The following is an 18,500-nucleotide window of genomic DNA, read 5'->3' as shown; positions in this document are numbered from 1 at the left end:
AACTACAACTCCCAAACTCAAGGTCAATGCTCACCAAACCCTTCTAGTGTTTTCTATTGGTCATGGGAGTCCTGTTATACCACGTTTGGTTCAATTCCATTGTTGGTGGGGTTCAGAATGCTCTTTGATTGTAGGGGAACAATAAATCCCAGCAACTACAACTCCCAAATGTCAAGGTCTATTTCCCTTAAACTCCATCTGTGTTCATATTTGGGTATATGGAATATTCGTGCCAAGTTTGGTCCAGATCCGTCATTGTTTGAGTCCACAGTGCTCTCTGGATGTAGGTGAACTACAACTCCCAAACTCAAGGTCAATTTCCACCAAATCATTCCAGTGTGTTCTGTTGGTCATGGAAGTCCTGTATGCCATGTTTGGTTGAATTCCATCATTGGTGGAGTTCAGAATGCTCTTTAATTGTAGGTGAACTATAAATCCCAGCAACTACAACTCCCAAATGTCAAAGTCTATTTCCCTTAAACTCTATCTGTGTTCATATTTGGGCATATGGTATATTCGTGCCTAAGTTGGTCCAGATTCGGTGAATTATTTCTTCCTCTCTTCACGTCTTCCTGGAGCTGCAGCTGTTAAGTCGATACAAAACACTGCAGAGTCTTTATCTGTCATTAGCAGAGATTTATAGCACAGCCTTTGACCTTGTTTGCTGCCTGCTCACCGTTTGAATAAGACACGAGTTCTGGCTTTCATCCACACTCCTTTTGGAGGAGTTATTCTTGACTTGTTGTTATATGTGTTAACTATTTACATCAAGTCTGCTATCAGTATATATGGAGATATACTCACAACAACACAACAAGAAGCGATGACTGTATCAAGACATGCACATGGCAATGAGACCGTATTCCAAGGGAGCACACACGTATCGGCCACTTGCTTTCATACCCACAGGGACTATAGGGAAATGATACAATTCTTGTCACGCCTGTCACATGGTCATGATTCATCTGTTGCTCTGGATTCACATCTCCACTGGCTTAACCTTTCAGTGGAAAGAGCTATGACCACATGTCCATTCGAACTGTATTTCCCACACACTGGAATTATAAGCACATGTCTATCTAGCACAACATTATCTACCTGAAAGACTCCTACTTAAAAACTATGGAAACCCATGGACGTCTCCACATCTTTTAGCAAAATGGGAGTCATAAAGCCCTTCAGATATTCATTCATTGAAATATTATATCCTGCCCACCACCTAAAGGCCTCTGGTTCCATGTTCAACATCTACACAAATGACCAGCCACTGCCAGAAGGGACAGAGAGTTTCATCTATGCTGATGATCGTGCCATTACCGCTCAAGCAGGGAGCTTTGAGATGGTTGAACAGAAGCTCTCCAAAGCTCTAGGTGCTCTAACTGCCTATTACAGGGAAAACCAACTGATCCCTAATCCATCTAAAACACTGACATGTGCCTTTCACCTTAAGAACAGACAAGCATCCCGAGCTCTAAGGATTATTACCTGGGAAGGAATCCCACTGGAGCATTGCAGCGCACCCAAATACCTGGGAGGAGTCACTCTGGACCGTTCTCTGACCTACAAGAAGCACTGCCTGAACATCAAGCAAAAAGTAGGCGCTAGAAACAATATCATACGAAAGCTGACTGGCACAACCTGAGGATCACAACCAGATACAGTGAAGACATCTGCCCTTGCGCTATGCTACTCTGCTGCTGAGTACGCATGCCCAGTGTGGAACACATCTCACCACACTAAAACAGTGGATGTGGCTCTTAATGAGACATGCCGCATTATCACGGGGTGTCTGCGCCCTACACCACTGGAGAAATTACACTGCTTAGCCGGTATTGCACCACCTGACATCCGCCGGGAAGTAGCAGCCAATAGTGAAAGGATCAAGGCAGAGACATCTCCAGCTCATCCCCTGTTTGGGTATCAGCCAACACGTCAATGACTTAAATCAAGACATAGTTTTCTTAGATCTACAGAGACACTCGCTGGAACACCTCAGCAAGCGAGAGTTCAAAAGTGGCAGGCTAAAACCCAGCACCTCAATCCGTGGGTGATACCAGATGAGAGACTCCCCCCTGGGCACACAGAAGACTGGGTGACTTGGAAGGCGCTGAACAGACTGCGCTCTGGCACCACGAGATGCAGAGCCAATCTTAAGAAATGGGGCCACAAAGTTGAATCCACGACATGCAAGTGTGGAGAAGAGCAAACCACTGACCACCTGCTGCAATGCAACCTGAGCCCTGCCACATGCACAATGGAGGACCTTCTTGCGGCAACACCAGAGGCACTCCAAGTGGCCAGCTACTGGTCAAAGGACACTTAATCAGCTACCAAGTTTGTAAAATTTGTGGGGTTTTTTTATCTATTTGTTTGTTTTGTTCTGTTAGAAATGTAATGCAATGTTCTGGTTGCGGATGACACGATAAATAAACCTAAAGGCCTGATTTGCTCCAGGACACATTCATTGGTGGTCTTGGAGGCTCTGACTAATGGCCATCCAAGGAGGGAGCTCCACCATCTTTGAGAGTTCTTGGAGAACGGGAGAAGTTCCAGCAGATTGGAGGAGGGCCAATGTGGTCCCAATCTTCAAGAAGGGAAAAAAGGATGACCCAAACAACTACCATCCGGTCAGCCTCACGTCGATACCAGGCAAGATTCTGGAAAAGATTGTTAAGGAAGCGGTCTGCAAACACTTAGAAACAAATGCAGTCATCGCTAATAGTCAACATGGATTTATCAAAAACAAGTCATGCCAGACTAATCTGATCTCTTTCTTCGATAGAGCTACAAGCTGGGTAGATGCGGGGAATGCCGTGGATGTAGCGTACCTGGATTTCAGTAAAGCCTTCGACAAGGTCCCCCATGACCTTCTGGCAAGGAAACTAGTCCAATGTGGGCTAGGCAAAACTACGGTGAGGTGGATCTGTAATTGGTTAAGTGGACGAACACAGAGAGTGCTCACTAATGCTTCCTCTTCATCCTGGAAAGAAGTGACAAGTGGAGTGCCTCAGGGTTCCGTCCTGGGCCCGGTCCTGTTCAGCATCTTTATTAATGACTTAGATGAAGGGCTAGAAGGCATGATCATCAAGTTTGCAGACGACACCAAATTGGGACGGATAGCCAATAGTCCAGAGGACAGGAGCAGAATTCAAAACGATCTTGACAGATTAGCGAGATGGGCCAAAACTAACAAAATGAAGTTCAACAGTGACAAATGTAAGATACTCCACTTTGGCAGAAAAAATGAAATGCAAAGATACAGAATGGGTGACGCCTGGCTCGAGAGCAGTACGTGTGAAAAAGATCTTGGAGTCCTCGTGGACAACAAGTTAAACATGAGCCAACAATGTGATATGGCGGCAAAAAAAGCCAATGGGATTTTGGCCTGCATCAATAGGAGCATAGTGTCTAGATCTAAGGAAGTAATGCTACTCCTCTATTCTGCTTTGGTTAGACCACATCTGGAATATTGTGTCCAATTCTGGGCACCACAATTGAAGAGAGATATTGACAAGCTGGAATGTGTCCAGAGGAGGGCAACTAAAATGATCAAGGGTCTGGAGAACAAGCCCTATGAGGAGCGGCTTAGGGAACTGGGCATGTTTAGCCTGAAGAAGAGAAGGCTGAGAGGAGATATGATAGCCATGTATAAATATGTGAGAGGAAGCCACAGGGAGGAGGGAGCAAGCTTGTTTTCTGCTTCCTTGGAGACTAGGACGCGGAACAATGGCTTCAAACGACAAGAGAGGAGATTCCATCTGAACATGAGGAAGAACTTCCTGACTGTGAGAGCCGTTCAGCAGTGGAACTCTCTGCCCCGGAGTGTGGTGGAGGCTCCTTCTTTGGAAGCTTTTAAGCAGAGGCTGGATGGCCATCTGTCAGGGGTGATTTGAATGCAATATTCCTGCTTCTTGGCAGAATGGGGTTGGACTGGATGGCCCATGAGGTCTCTTCCAACTCTTTGATTCTATGATTCTAAGAACCCCGAAGCCGGCTCTTCTCCGCTCTTGGGCCAGCGCAAGTGAGGTCATAGTTCTCCTTTGTGATGACAGCTTGAGCCTCAAGTTCCACATTGCTCCCACATCTTACAGGTTGACCTTGTGGGTCAGCAGTTTGAGGATCTCTTGGAGAAACATGTCGAGCAGAAGCAAGCGGGGAGGCATTCCTAGTCCTCCAAGGGCCAAAAGCACGGGGGCTTTATCTCCCAAACACTCGAGGTCCAGACTCAGCCGAGCAAGGACAAGGACACGTTCCTCTGAACATGCCTTGGTCCAACCATCCAGATCCTGGACTTCTTGGGTGAGGTCAGAAACTCCAGAACAACATTCTCAAAGAGCGGTGGTCATCGATACTGGGACCGGGGCATGTAAAGCCGGGTTTGCGGGTCAAGAGATTCCCCAAGTGTCCATCAGAACATTGATTGGGCATCTAACAGGGAAGACTTGGCCGGATATATTGAAGGGAGAGGTGGACATCAGTTTGCCAGTAAGGCACGGGGTCATCGTCGATTGGGAGGCTGCCGATTTCCTTTGGAAGCAACTCTTCTCGGAGCTGAACGCCTTTCCGGAAGAACATGCACTCCTCATGTCCGACCCTCCGCTGTGTCCAATCACCAACCGAGAGAAGCTGGTAGAGGTGGTCTTCGAGTCGCTCCACTCCCCAGCCATGTATGTAGCCTGCCAGTCGGTGCTGTCTGTCTACGCCCACGGCAAGACCAGCGGCTTGGTGGTTGAAACGGGCTATGCCACAACCCACACAGTTCCCGTTTACCAGGGCTACAATCTCCCGCATGAGACGGAAAGGATGGACATCGCCGGGAGCAACATGACGTCCTATTTGATGGACCTCTTGAAGGACAAGGGGTACTACTTGGACGACCAGGTGTTGGAAGACATCAAGCACAAGTGCTGTTACGTTGCTCTCAATTCTGAGGCCGAAACAGAATCCCCAGCAAGCTACCAACTGCCTGATGGACATGTCATCACTTTGGGGAAAGAGCGGTTCCAGTGTCCGGAGCTACTGTTCCACCCACCGCAGACCCCAGGGCTTTCTCTTGTGGGCATCCACGACATGGCCCTACGGAGCTTGAGGAAGGTCCCTGAAGAGTGCAAGAAGGACATGTATGAGAACATCCTCTTGTGCGGAGGCTCGTCCCTCTTCGAAGGCTTCGAAGAGAGGCTCACGCATGACATCATGGCAGGCGAGACCACTGATACCAAAGTAAAAGTGGCCGCCATTCCGTTGCGGCAGTACTCCGTCTGGACTGGAGGCTCTCTTCTGGCCTCCTTGACAAACTTCCAGACGTGTTGGGTCTGGAAGGAGCACTACAGTGAACACGGCCCGTGCATTGTCTACAAGAAATGCTATTGAGATTTAAAGAATGGGGGAAAAGGAGCGGGAAATAAAACTCATATATGTTTACAAAAACTTGGAATGTGGCTTGAAGTTATTGTCGTTCAGCTAATGGCAAAGGAAAGCCTCCAAGATATCACCCCCTGCCCTTGTAAACCCAGAATTGGGGTTTCTTCATCCTCTCCATCTCATAGAATCATAGAATCAAAGAGTTGGAAGAGACCTCCTGGGCCATCCAGTCCAACCCCATTCTGCCAAGAAGCAGGAATATTGCATTCAAAGCACCCCTGACAGGTGGCCATCCAGCCTCTGCTTAAAAGCTTCCAAAGAAGGAGCCTCCACCACACTCCGGGGTAGAGAGTTCCACTGCTGAACGGCTCTCACAGTCAGAAAGTTCTTCCTCATGTTCAGATGGAATCTCCTCTCTTGTAGTTTGAAGCCATTGTTCCGCGTCCTAGTCTGCAAGGAAGCAGAATACAAGCTTGCTCCCTCCTCCTTGTGGCTTCCTTTCACATATTATACATGGCTATCATATCCCCTCTCAGCCTTCTCTTCTTTAGGCTAAACATGCCCAGCTCCTTAAGCTGCTCCTCATAGGGCTTGTTCTCCAGACCCTTGATAATTTCATTCGCCCTCCTCTGGACACATTCCAGCTTGTCAATATCTCTCTTGAATTGTGGTGCCCAGAATGGGACACAATATTCCAGGTGTGGTCTAACCAAAGCGGAATAGATCATGGCGAGCATGACTTCCCTGGATCTAGGCTTCTCTTGATGCAGACCAAAATCCCATTGGCTTTTTTTGCTGCCACATCACATTGTTGGCTCATGTTTAACTTGTTGTCCACAAGGACTCCAAGATCTTTTTCACACGTCCTGCTTTCGAGCCAGGCGTCGTCCCCAATTCTGTCTCTGCATTTCGTTTTTCCTGACTAAGTGGAGTATCTTGCATTTGTCACTGTTGAACTTCATTTTGTTAGTTTTGGCCCATCTCTCTAATCTGTCAAGATCATTTTGAATCCTGCTCCTGTCCTCTGGAGTCTTGGCTATTCCTCCCAATTTGGTGTCATTTGCAAACGTGATGATCCTGCCTTCTAGCCCTTCATCTAAGTCATGAATGAAGATCCTGAGCAGGACCTGGCCCAGGATGGAACCCTGCGGCACTCCACTCGTCACTTCTTTCCAGGATGAAGAGGAAGCGTTGGGGAGAATCACCCTCTGGGTTCGTCCATTTAACCAATTACAGATCCACCTCACAGTAGTTTTGCCTAGCCCACATTGGACTAGTTTCCTTGCCAGAAGGTCATGGGGGACCTTGTCAAAGAAGGCCTTCCTGAAATCCAGACACGCTCCATCCACGGCATTCCCCACATCTACCCAGCCTGTAACTCTATTGAAAAAAGAGATCAGATGAGTCTGGCATGACTTGTTTTTGATCAATCCATGTTGACTCTTAGCAATCATCGCCTTTGTTTCTAAGTGTTTGCAGACCACTTCCTTAACAATCTTTTCCAGAATCTTGCCTGGTATCGACGTGAGGCTGACCGGACATTGGTCATTGTTTGGGTCATTATTATCAACATATCAATATATTATATTACTAGAATCTTCTCCATATATTCTAGTAATATAATATAAATATAATATATTGATATGTTGATAATATTTGGTAGAGTGTGGCATCCGTCAGTGCTGTAAATATACATGAGCTTATGGTAGGAAACATGAGAGAAAATACTCAAGATGCTTTGGTAAGGTTCAAAAAGGTAAAAACGTACTTTTATTGTCGATAGATCGATAAAAGAAAGTTCCCTAATGTATTGTCGAAGACTTTCATGGCCAGAATCACTGGGTTGTTGTGTGTTTTCCGGGCTGTCTGGCCATGTTGCAGCAGCATTCTCTCCTGACATTTCGCCTTCATCTGTGGCAAGCATCCTCTGGTTGTAGGCATTTTGGGCTGTATGGCCATGTTCCAGAAGCATTCTCTCCTGATGTTTCGCCTGCATCTATGGCAAGCATCCTCAGGTTGTAGGCATTTGTCAGCTGTATGGCCATGTTCTAGAAGCATTCTCTCCTGACGTTTCGCCTGTTTTTATGGCCGGCATCTTCAAAGGTTGTGAGGTCCTCTGAGGATGCCTGCCATAGATGGAGGCGAAACGTCAGAAGAGAACGCTTCGGGAACATGACCATACAGCCCAGAAAACACACAACAACCCAAACTTTGATAGAAGAGTCTCATGTCTCAGTTCCAGAAGCATTCTCTCCTGGCATTTCGCCTGCATCTATGGCAAGCATCCTCAGGTTGTAGGTGTTTTGGGCTGTTTGGTCATGTTCTAGAAGCATTCTCTCTTGACGTTTCGCCTGCATCTATGGCAAGCATCCTCAGGTTGTAGGTGTTTTGGGCTGTATGGCCATGTTCTAGAAGCATTCTCTTCTGACATTTCCCTTGCTTTTATGGCAGGCATCCTCAAAGGTTGTGAGATCCTCTGAGGATGCCTGTCATAGATGCAGGTGAAACATCAGAAGAGAATGCTTCGGGAACATGATCATACAGCCCAGAAAACACACCACAACCCAAACTTTGATAGAAGAGTCTCATGTCTCAGTCTGGCCATATTCCAGAAGCATTCTCTCCTGACGTTTCGCCTGCATCTATGGCAAGCATCTTCAGGTTGTAGGTATTTTGGGCTGTATGGCCATGTTCTAGAAGCATTCTCTCCTGACGTTTCGCCTGCATTTATAGCAGACATCCTCAAAGGTCCTCTGAGGATGCCTGTCATAGATGCAGGCGAAACGTCAGAAAAGAATGCTTCGGGAGCATGACCATACAGCCTGGAAAACACACAATAACCCAAACTTTGATAGAAGGGTCTCATGTCTGTGTTGAAGAGAGAAGCCTCAAATGAAAAGAATAAAGCCTCAATGACTTTCTCGGAAATGGGTGTGTGTGTGCACTTGCAATGTTGTTTCTTGCCTCTTCATGGAGGCAAGAAACAAATCAACTTGGTGAATGGTTTTATATGTATTTTAATCTTATATGTATTTTAACCTATTGATTTATGGATGTTGTTTTCAATTGTTATTTATTGTTTGCATTGAATTCTTGCTGTTAGCCGTTCTGAGTCCCTCCACGGAGGTAGAGAAGAACCAGATATGTATTTATTTATGTATTTACAGCATTTATATTCTGTCCTTCTCACCCCGCAGGGGACTCAGGGCGAATTACAGTGTACACATATATGGCAAGCATTCAATGCCAATTTTTGACATACAAACATATACAGACATACACAGAGGCTATTTAACTTTTTTCTGGCCGCCAGGGGAGCTGTCGCTTTCATCGTCCATCTGCGACGCTGATGAAGCACTTCCACATTCCCCGCATGCTTCCTGCTGGAATGCATTGCTGGAGTCTTCTCTGTGGCCTCATAAATCAGTTAATTTAGCCTCCCCACACTTTAAGGTGGTACCTAATTTTCCTACTTGACAGATGCAACTGTCTTTCGGGTTGCAAAGGTCAACAACAGGCTACACACAATTGGTTGGAAACCCACTCTAACCCGGGCTGGCTTCGAACTCATGACCTTTTTGGTCAGAGTGATCTTAATGCAGCCGACACTCAGCCAGCTGCGCCACAATCCCGGTGCTAAAAGTTATAAATAAATAAAATCAATAAACACCCTGAGTTGCATTGATGTAAGGAAAAGAAGTGAAAAACAAGCCACAGGGTTCCCTCTGTCCTTAATTGCTCTATAGACAAGTGTGGTGGTTCTTCCCTTCCAACATGGGTTTCTGAGTCCATTTTTGCAGTAGAAGCACAAGTTTGCTTGTAGTTTGGGAGCTCGGAATGGCTTCTGTGGGCACTCCAGGTGTTTTTGCACATCCCAGGCCAAGAATAAAATGCAAGAGAAAGGGGAAGGTGACCTCATGACTTGAACGGGGGTGCAGAGACATGGAAGTGGCTTCCAGGGTTGCATGTTGACTAGTGCTCACTAATGCTTCCTCTTCATCTTGGAAAGAAGTGACGAGTGGAGTGCCCAGTCCTGTTCAACATCTTTATTAATGACTTAGATGAAGGGCTAGAAGGATCATCAAGTTTGCAGACGACACCAAATTGGGAGGGAGAGCCAAGACTCCAGAGGACAGGAGCAGGATTCAAACGATCTTGACAGATTAGAGAGATGGGCCAAAACTAACAAAATGAAGTTCAACGGGAACAAATGCAAGATACTCCACTTAGGCAGAAAAAATGAAATGCAAAGATACAGAATGGGGGACAATACCTGGTGTGAAAAATATCTTGGAGTCCTCGTAGACAACATGTTAAACATGAGCCAACAATGTGATGTGGCAGCAAAAAAAGCCAATGGGATTTTGGCCTGCATCAATAGGAGCACAGTGTCTAGATCTAGGGAAGTCATGCTCCCCATGCTCTATTCCGCCTTGGTTAGACCACACCTGGAATATTGTGTCCAATTCTGGACACCACAATTCAAGAGAGATATTGACAAGCTGGAATGAGTCCAGAGGAGGGCGACTAAAATGATCAAGGGTCTGGAGAACAAGCCCTATGAGGAGCGGCTTAAGGAGCTGGGCATGTTTAGCCTGAAGAAGAGAAGGCTGAGAGGAGATATGATAGCCATGTATAAATATGTGAGAGGAAGCCACAGGGAGGAGGAGGGAGCAAGCTTGTTTTCTGCTTCCCTGGAGACTAGGACGCAAGGGAACAATGGCTTCAAACTACAAGAGAGGAGATTCCATCTGAACATGAGGAAGAACTTCCTGACTGTGAGAGCTGTTTAGCAGTGGAACTCTCTGCCCCGGAGTGTGGTGGAGGCTCCTTCTTTGGAAGCTTTTAAGCAGAGGCTGGATGGCCATCTGTCAGGGGTGATTTGAATGCAATATTCCTGCTTCTTGGCAGAATGGGGTTGGACTGGATGGCCCAGGAGGTCTCTTCCAACTCTTTGATTCTAGGATTCTGTGAAATAAATAAAATACCCTGAGTTGCATTGATGTAAGGAAAAGAAGTGAAAAACAAGCCAGGAGGCCTGCACCACAGGGTTCCCTCTGTCCTTAATTGCTCTATAGACAAGTGTGGTGGTTCTTTCCTTCCAACATGGGTTTCTGAGTCCATTTTTGCAGTAGAAACACAAGTTTGCTTGTAGTTTGGGAGCTCGGAATTGCTTCTGTGGGCACTCCAGGAGTTTTTGCACATCCCAGGCCAAGAATAAAATGCAAGAGAAAGGGGAAGGTGCCCTCATGACTTGAACGGGGGTGCAGAGACATGGAAGTGGCTTCTAGGGTTGTGTGTTGACTAGTGCTCACTAATGCTTCCTCTTCATCTTGGAAAGAAGTGACGAGTGGAGTGCCACAAGCAGGGTTCCGTCCTGGGCCCGGTCCTGTTCAACATCTTTATTAATGACTTAGATGAAGGGTTAGAAGGCAGGATCATCAAGTTTGCAGACGACACCAAATGGGGAGGGAGAGCCAATACTCCAGAGGACAGGAGCAGGATTCAAAATGATCTTGACAGATTAGAGAGATGATGGGCCAAAACTAACACAATGAAGTTCAACGGTGACAAATGCAAGATACTCCACTTAGGCAGAAAAAACGAAATGCAAAGATACAGAATGGGGGACGATGAGGCCTGACTCGAGAGCAGGATGTGTGAAAAGGATCTTGGAGTCCCTCATGACTTGAACGGGGGTGCAGAGACATGGAAGTGGCTTCTAGGGTTGTGTGTTGACTTGATCCCAGAGTGGGTGAGAAGCCTTCCTCCTGGGCGTGCTGGGTTCTGTGAGCCTTGCCTTCCATCGAGAGCCAGCCCGATGCTGTGACCCGGAATAGATCTGAAATCAGCTTTGCCGACTGGACTGGTGTGCGTTTTAGGTCAATGACATCTTAGCCCCGACTGTTGTTTCGAAGGCAGGGGATCAGATCACAGCTCGAGACGCTGTGTTGCTTCCTCCCAGCCTCCGTCCTCCTCTTTATCAATTTCTTGTGGGTTGTGAAGAATGTCCTTTGCCTTGAATGGGGACGCGATTCTGGACGTCGTCTCCTTCTCCTCCTCCTCGGAGGTCGGCATGTGAGTGTCGCCGTTGCCACCCCCGCATGCTCCGCTTCTGTGCGCTTCATTGTCTGTGCGAAAGCTGAGCCCGCCACCAGGCATCCGTCAGGGCACCATATCTTTTAATTTCTTTGCGTTGCATTGCATTTCTTACTTTATTTTTTATCTTTTTGTGTTTTTGTGTGTGTGTGTGTCTTATTTTGTTTTCCCACCACTGCCACCTCATCCCTTGCGTTTCCCCCTCTCTAAGACCATCGTGCGGGGCAACAAAGCGGCCAAGGACGGCTCCCTGGCTTGGTTGCTGGATGAGTTTGAGAACATGTCGGTGTCGCGCTCCAATTCCCTGCGGAGGGACAGCCCCCCTTTCCCTCCCCGCCACGACCAGCTCTACCAGGAGAACGGCCTGATCGAAGCCAGGCCCCATCACTACCACCATCACCAAGAAGACGCCGGCGGAGGCAGAGGCAAGGAGCCCAAGGAACGGAACCGGCACACGGCGGAGCAAAGCAGAGAGCCACGGAGCAAGGACGACCGGGCCCCTGGCAAGCCTCACCCACCCCCCGGCCACCATCGGCCACCACCTCCCGAGTACCACAACAAGCCCGCCCCGGACCACCACCACCACCGGAACCGAGACGGGCGGAAGGAGCCCCCCGACCGCGTGGTCCGGAGGGAACGCCCCGATGTCCCCGACAAACGGCCCAAGTCCTCTTACGCGGGCGAGGCCAGCCCGCAGTCCCCCCGGGAGAAGCGCCCCCTCTCCGGCCCCAATATCCGCACCCCCAACATCCCCATCTCGGAGGGGGTCATGAAGACGGCACAGCAGACCGGGCGGCCTTTTAACACTTACCCGAGAGCGGACACGGACCCCGTGCGGGGCGCTCAGGTAACCATTTCCCTCCCCTCTCTCGGTGCCGTCAAAGGACCAAGACTCTTTTCTAACAGCCGCTTGACAGAGGACTCTCTCTTCGTAGTCTGGGTGGCGGTTTGTGAGTCTTTTCGGCACTTTTTCCTCCCTCTGCAGCTACAATAGTCTCGGGTGGCTTCTCTTGGCTCGTCCCTGTCTTCTTTCTGCTTCATTCCTTCTTCGCACCATTCTTCCTTGTTGTGTCACCCACCACCTTCCTGTAGGGCAGAGCTTTCCAACCATTTTATGTTGCTGGCACACTTCTTTTTGGCACACATCGTTTGGTCACACAGTCATTCAGTTTTACTGGCAAACCAACCCCTTATAAAAGATACGGACAGATATATAAACCAGTGGTTCCCAACCTTTTTTTGATCGGTGACCACCTTGACCAGGGACCACTTTGACCAGGGGCCACTTTAACCAGGGGCGACTTTGACCAGGGGCCACTTAACCAAGGATCACTTTGACCAGGGACCACTTAGACTAAGGTCCACTTTGACCAGAGGCCACTTGACCAGGGGCCACTTTGACCAGGGACCATTTAACTAGAGACTATTTTGACCAGGGGCCACTTAACCAGGGACCACTTTGACCAGAGACCACTTTGACCAGGGACAACTTGATTAGGGGCCACTTTGACCAAAGGCCACTTAACCACGGGCCACTTTGACCAGGGACCTCTTAACCAGGGGCCTCTTTGACCAGAGACCACTAGACCAGGGGCCACTTAACCAGGGGCCACTTTGACCAGGGACCACCTTCAGCAGGGGCAACTTCGATCAGAGACCACTTGACCAGGTACTACTTTGACCAGGGGCCACTTAACCAGGGACCACTTTGACCAGGGGCCACTTCAACCAGAGGCCACTTTGACCAGGAACCACTTTCCAACATTAGTACCAAAAGGGTTACAAAGTGGTTTTTGCTCAATGGTTTGATTATTTGGGGTGCTGATTCAGAAAATTGCATTGGATAGACCACATCAGCTCTCGTTTCTGATACAGAACATACGTCATCTAGTAGTCAAAGTGGTCTCTGGTCAAAGTGGTCCCTGGTCAAGTGGTCTCTGGTCAAAGTGCTCACTGACAGAAACCTATATTTAATCATCTAGAGCCAATGTGGTAGTAGTAATCTTTTGTGTGTACTCAACCTCTCCCCTCCCGACATCCCCGTTGCCTCGGCACGATAAGAGGGTTTTGCGACCGGTTGCTCCCATTGCCACGTGGTTCCGAGGCAATTGTGTAGTAACTGTGAGGCTGCAGACCATATTTTCGTTCTTGCAGACCACTGGTCGTCCACAGACTACAGGTTGGGAACCACTAATCCTAAACTGTAATAATGACGTGTATGGGGACACAACACATTTAATGTATAGTTCTGGGAATCTATGTTTGGTGATTTCACCTAGACTCATGTATCTCCTAACGTTTGCACAACACACGGATGTGTCGCAACCCAACAGTTTGGAAAGCTCTGCTGTAGTGTGACCACGAATGCTTCTGCTAACCTGAGCGACTCCGAAGGACAACACCGCTTCTCTGCTTGCCTCTCCGCTGTGTGTCTCTACTCTTGGTCTTCTTCTTACAACCCTGCGCAATCCCTCCTTGCCTCCTCTTTCCGCTTCTCTTAGTAGAAAATCCTGAAGCATTGCAACCCACGTAGTTTGCTTTAAGCCTGTACCACCAGAGACTTTGGATCTGTGAAGGCTTTTCCTGGCTCCTCTGCGGCCCTGCTTTCTCCTTGAAGACTTTAGCACCATCCTTAGCTGCAACTTCTTTGTGTGTCGAACTCACTACTAACACCTCCGCCTCGATTGCTGCCGTTCCCACCTAAAACCAAACAGAAAATGTCGCTGCTCTCCTTTTCCTCTCTCTGTCGACAGCAATGGTATATTTGTGTCCATGTTGGGTAAGGCTCTCATGAGAGATGAGACATTGAGGCCTCATTTGGCCCCACCGTTGTGTGTCTGTTGGTCCTTTATGGTCTCCAGGTGGGACCAAAACTCAGCAGATACTTTTAATATGGAAGGCCACATGGTATATGTATTGTTGAAGGCTTTCCTGGCTGGAATGACTGGGTTGCTGTGAGTTTTCTAGGCTGCAGGGACATGTTTCAGAAGCATTCCCTCCTGACGAACCCCACTTGCCTCGTTTCCAACAGACCTCACAGCCTGTGAGGAAGCCTGCCATAGATGTGGGCGAAACGTCAGGAGGGAATGCTTCTGGAACATGGCCAGGCAGCTCAGAAAGGTCATACCTATTGTGGATCTCTGGGGAATTAATTCTGAATACACCATTAGTGTCTTACTTGGGATTCATCAGCTCCTTCCCCAAGAATTACTCAAATCACTCAAGAACCAGTCAAAGAAGGAATGTGTAGATTAACATCTACCTGTGATTAGATGGGGCCCTCCAGGTGTTTTGGACTTCAACTCCCACAATTCCTAACAGCCGATAGGCTGTTAGGAATTGTGGGAGTTGAAGTCCAAAACACGTGGAGGGCCCAAGTTTGCCCATGCCTGGTCTATACTGTTGAAATTAATACAATGTAATTTCAAAAGCTTTCATGGCCGAAATCATTGCGTTCCTGTGAGCTTTCCAGGCTGTCAGGCCATGTTCCAGAAGCATTCTCTCCTGATGTTTCGCCCACATCTATGGCAGGCATCCCCAGAGGTTGTGAGGTCTGTTCCCCAGACAGTGAGGTTTATATATCCATGGAATGTCCACGGTGAGAAAAAGAACTCTTGTCTGTTGGAGGCAAGTGTGTCTGTTGCAATTGGCCTCCTTGATTAGCATTGAATGGCCTTGCAGCTTAAAAGCCTGGCTGCTTCCTGCTCAGGGGAATCCTTTGTTGGGAGGTATTAGCTGGCCCTGATTGTCTGGAATTCCCCAGGTTTTGAGTGTTGTTCTTTATTTACTGTTCAGATTTTATAAATACCGGTCACCAGATTTTGTTCAATTCCATGGTTTTAAAGCCTGGCTGCTTCTTGTCTGGGGGAATCCTTTGTTGGGAGGTGTTAGCTGATTGTTTCCTGTCTAGAATTCCCCTGTTTTTGAGTGTCTTTCTTTATTTACTGTCCTGATTTTATAAATCCCGGTAGCCAGATTTTGTTCATTTTCATAGTTTCCTTCTTTTTGTTGAAATTGATGATTCTGTTCGATGTTTGATGTTTTGTCTTATGTCTGATATAACAGATTCTGGTTTTTTTAATTTTATTATTATTATTATTATTATTATATTACATTATATTACATTACATTATATTATATTATATCATTGTTGTGTTTGGGCATTGAATGTTTGCCTTTTATGTTTGGAATCCACCCTGAGTCCCTCTGGGGAGATAGGGTGGAATATAAATAAGGGTTGTTATTATTATTATTATTATTATTATTATTATTATTATTATTGTGTTTGGGCATTGAATGTTTGCCTTTTATGTTTGGAATCTTCCCTGAGTCCCTCCGGGGAGATAGGGTGGAATAAAAATAAGGCTTATTATTATTATTATTATTATTATTATTATTATTATATTGTTGTGTTTGGGCACTGAAAGTTTGCCTTTTATGTTTGGAATCTGCCCTGAGTCCCTCCAGGGAGATAGGGTGGAATATAAATAAGGTTTATTATTATTATTGTTATTATTATTATTATTATTATTATTATTTTATTGCTGTGTTTGGGCATTGAATGTTTGCCTTTTATGTTTGGCATCTGCCCTGAATCCCTCCAGGGAGATAGGTTGGAATATAAATAAGGATTATTATTATTATTATTATTATTATTATTATTATATAATAGGATGGAATATAAATAAGGTTTTATTATTATTATTATTATTATTATTATTATTTTATTGTTGTGTTTGGGCATTGAATGTTTGCTTTTTATGTTTGGAATCTGCCCTGAGTACCTCCGGGGAGATAAGGTGGAATATAAATAAGGATTATTATTATTATTATTATTATTATTATTATTATTATTATTATTATTTTATCATTGTTGTTGTTGTTGTTGTTGTTGTTGTGTTTGGGCATTGAATGTTTGCCTTTCATGTTTGGAATCTGCCCTGAGTCCCTCCGGGGAGATAGGGTGGAATATAAATAAGGTATTATTATTATTATTATTATTATTATTATTATTATTATTATTGGGTGGAATATAAATAAGGATTATTATTATTATTATTTCATATTATTGTTGTGTTTGGGCATTGAATGTTTGCCTTTTATGTTTGGAATCTGCCCAGAGTCCCTCCGGGGAGATAGGGTGGAATATAAACAAGATATTATTATTATTATTATTATTATTATTATTATTATTAATTTATTGTTGTGTTTGGGCATTTGCCTTTTATGTTTGGAATCTGCCCTGAGTCCCTCCGGGAGGATAGGGTGGAATATAAACAAGATATTATTATTATTATTATTATTTTATCATTATTGTTATTGTTGTTGTTGTTGTGTTTGAACATTTGGCCTTTTATGTTTGGAATCTGTCCTGAGTCCCTCTGGGGGGATAGGGTGGAATATAAACAAGATATTATTATTATTATTATTATTATTATTATTATTATTATTATTATAGGGTGGAATATAAATAAGGATTTATATTATTATGATTATGATTATGATTATATTGTTGTTGTCTACATGCTTGTGGATTTTAATGGCTTCTCTGTGCAGTCTCACATGGCGGTTGTTCAAATGGTCTAACTAACACCTCCCAACAAAGGATTCCCCCAGGCAGGATGTATATAGGAAAGGAAGGGATTGGCATTCAAGCCAAGTGGTCTCCATTGTCTCTTCTTTCTGTCACCTGTCTTCTCTGTTCCTCTTTCCAGGGGGAGCATAGACCTGGGAAACCCCAAGAAACCGCTTCCAACGGCCCGCTGAGCGGAAACAGCAGCTCTTCCCGCGTGCCCCCGTCCGTCCCCCCAAGATCCAGGATCCCAGAGGCCCCCCACCCGGGGCTCTCCCAGCACGCCTCGGACCCCCACTTGACACACATCCCGGCCCACCCGCCCTCCTACTCCCCGCCGCAGCCCCCTTTGGGCCCACCGCCTCAGCACCTGCCTCCACAACCGCACCAACAACCTCCTCCTCCGGGCCCACCTCCCGCAGCCCCCCAGCAGCAGCAGCACCAGCCCCGCTCCCCGCAGCGTGAGCCTCAGCGGGTCTCCCACGAACAGTTCCGGGCCGCCTTGCAGATGGTGGTGGACCCGGGCGACCCCCGCACCTACCTGGACAATTTCATCAAGATCGGGGAGGGCTCCACGGGCATCGTCTGCATCGCCACCGTCAAGAGCAGCGGGAAGCTGGTGGCCGTCAAGAAGATGGACCTGCGGAAGCAGCAGCGGAGGGAGCTGCTCTTCAACGAGGTGCGCACGGGGGGGTGGGCTTCCTCTTTCCCCCCAATTCTAGGATATGGGTACACCCCCCTGCACTGTGCATGCCTATCTACAGTCATCAGAGTAGACACAATCAAAGCACTCCCAGCAGATGGCCATCCAGCCTCTGTTTAAACACCCCAGAGATTGTCAAGCAATTACAGTAGAGTTGGAAGAGACACCCAAAGGTCATCCAGTCCAACTTCCTTCTGCAGGAAGTAAGACACAATCCAAGCCCTCCTATCAGATGGCCATCCAACCTCTGTTTAAACACCCCAGAGAAGGAGGAACTATCGGACTCTCAGGCAATTACACTAGAGTTGGAAGAGACCCCCAAAAGGCCATCCAGTCCAACCGCCTTCTGCTTTGCAGAAAAACATAATCAAAACACTCCCAACAGATGGCCATCCAGCCTCTGTTTAAACATCCCAGTGAAGGAGGAACTATCAGACTCTCAGGCAATTACACTAGAGTTGGAAGAGACCCCCGAAGGCCATCCAGTCCAACCCCCTTCTGCTATTCAGAAAGACATAATCCAAGCCCTCCTAACAGATGGCCTTCCAGCCTCTGTTTAAAGACCTCTAGAGAAAGAAACTCTCATCGCACTGCCAGGCACTCTATATTACACTAGAGTTGGAAGAGACCTCCAAAGGTCATGCAATCCAACTCCTTTCTGTTATGTGGAAAGACACAATCAAAGCCCTCCCAACAGATGGTCATCCAGCCTCTGTTTAAAGACCTCCAGAGAAGGAAACTCTATCAGACTTCCAGACAGTCTAT

At 46.8% G+C, this 18,500-nt stretch overlaps 2 protein-coding genes across 3 annotated transcripts in view; both read left to right on the top strand.

The window, feature by feature from the left end:
* The window catches only part of LOC137094695 (serine/threonine-protein kinase PAK 4-like), a 127,168-nt gene that overhangs the window by 92,413 nt on the left and 16,255 nt on the right, over positions 1-18,500 (top strand). For both annotated transcript variants that reach the window (XM_067461085.1, XM_067461086.1), the window contains exons 3-4: positions 11,672-12,307; positions 17,175-17,711. In XM_067461085.1, the coding sequence (XP_067317186.1) occupies positions 11,672-12,307; positions 17,175-17,711 (1,173 nt within the window). The remainder of the gene's footprint in view (positions 1-11,671; positions 12,308-17,174; positions 17,712-18,500) is intronic.
* LOC137094985 (actin-like protein 9) lies at positions 3,673-5,370 on the top strand. The gene has a single exon (XM_067461087.1). The coding sequence runs from the start codon at positions 3,970-3,972 to the stop codon at positions 5,368-5,370; it is 1,401 nt and encodes a 466-aa protein (XP_067317188.1). The 5' UTR covers positions 3,673-3,969.

Source organism: Anolis sagrei, chromosome X (assembly GCF_037176765.1).
Source record: "Anolis sagrei isolate rAnoSag1 chromosome X, rAnoSag1.mat, whole genome shotgun sequence".
In the NCBI taxonomy this organism is placed as follows: domain Eukaryota; kingdom Metazoa; phylum Chordata; class Lepidosauria; order Squamata; family Dactyloidae; genus Anolis; species Anolis sagrei.
The sequence above is the reverse complement of the archived record's forward strand: the minus strand, read 5'-3'. Positions and strand labels throughout refer to the sequence as shown.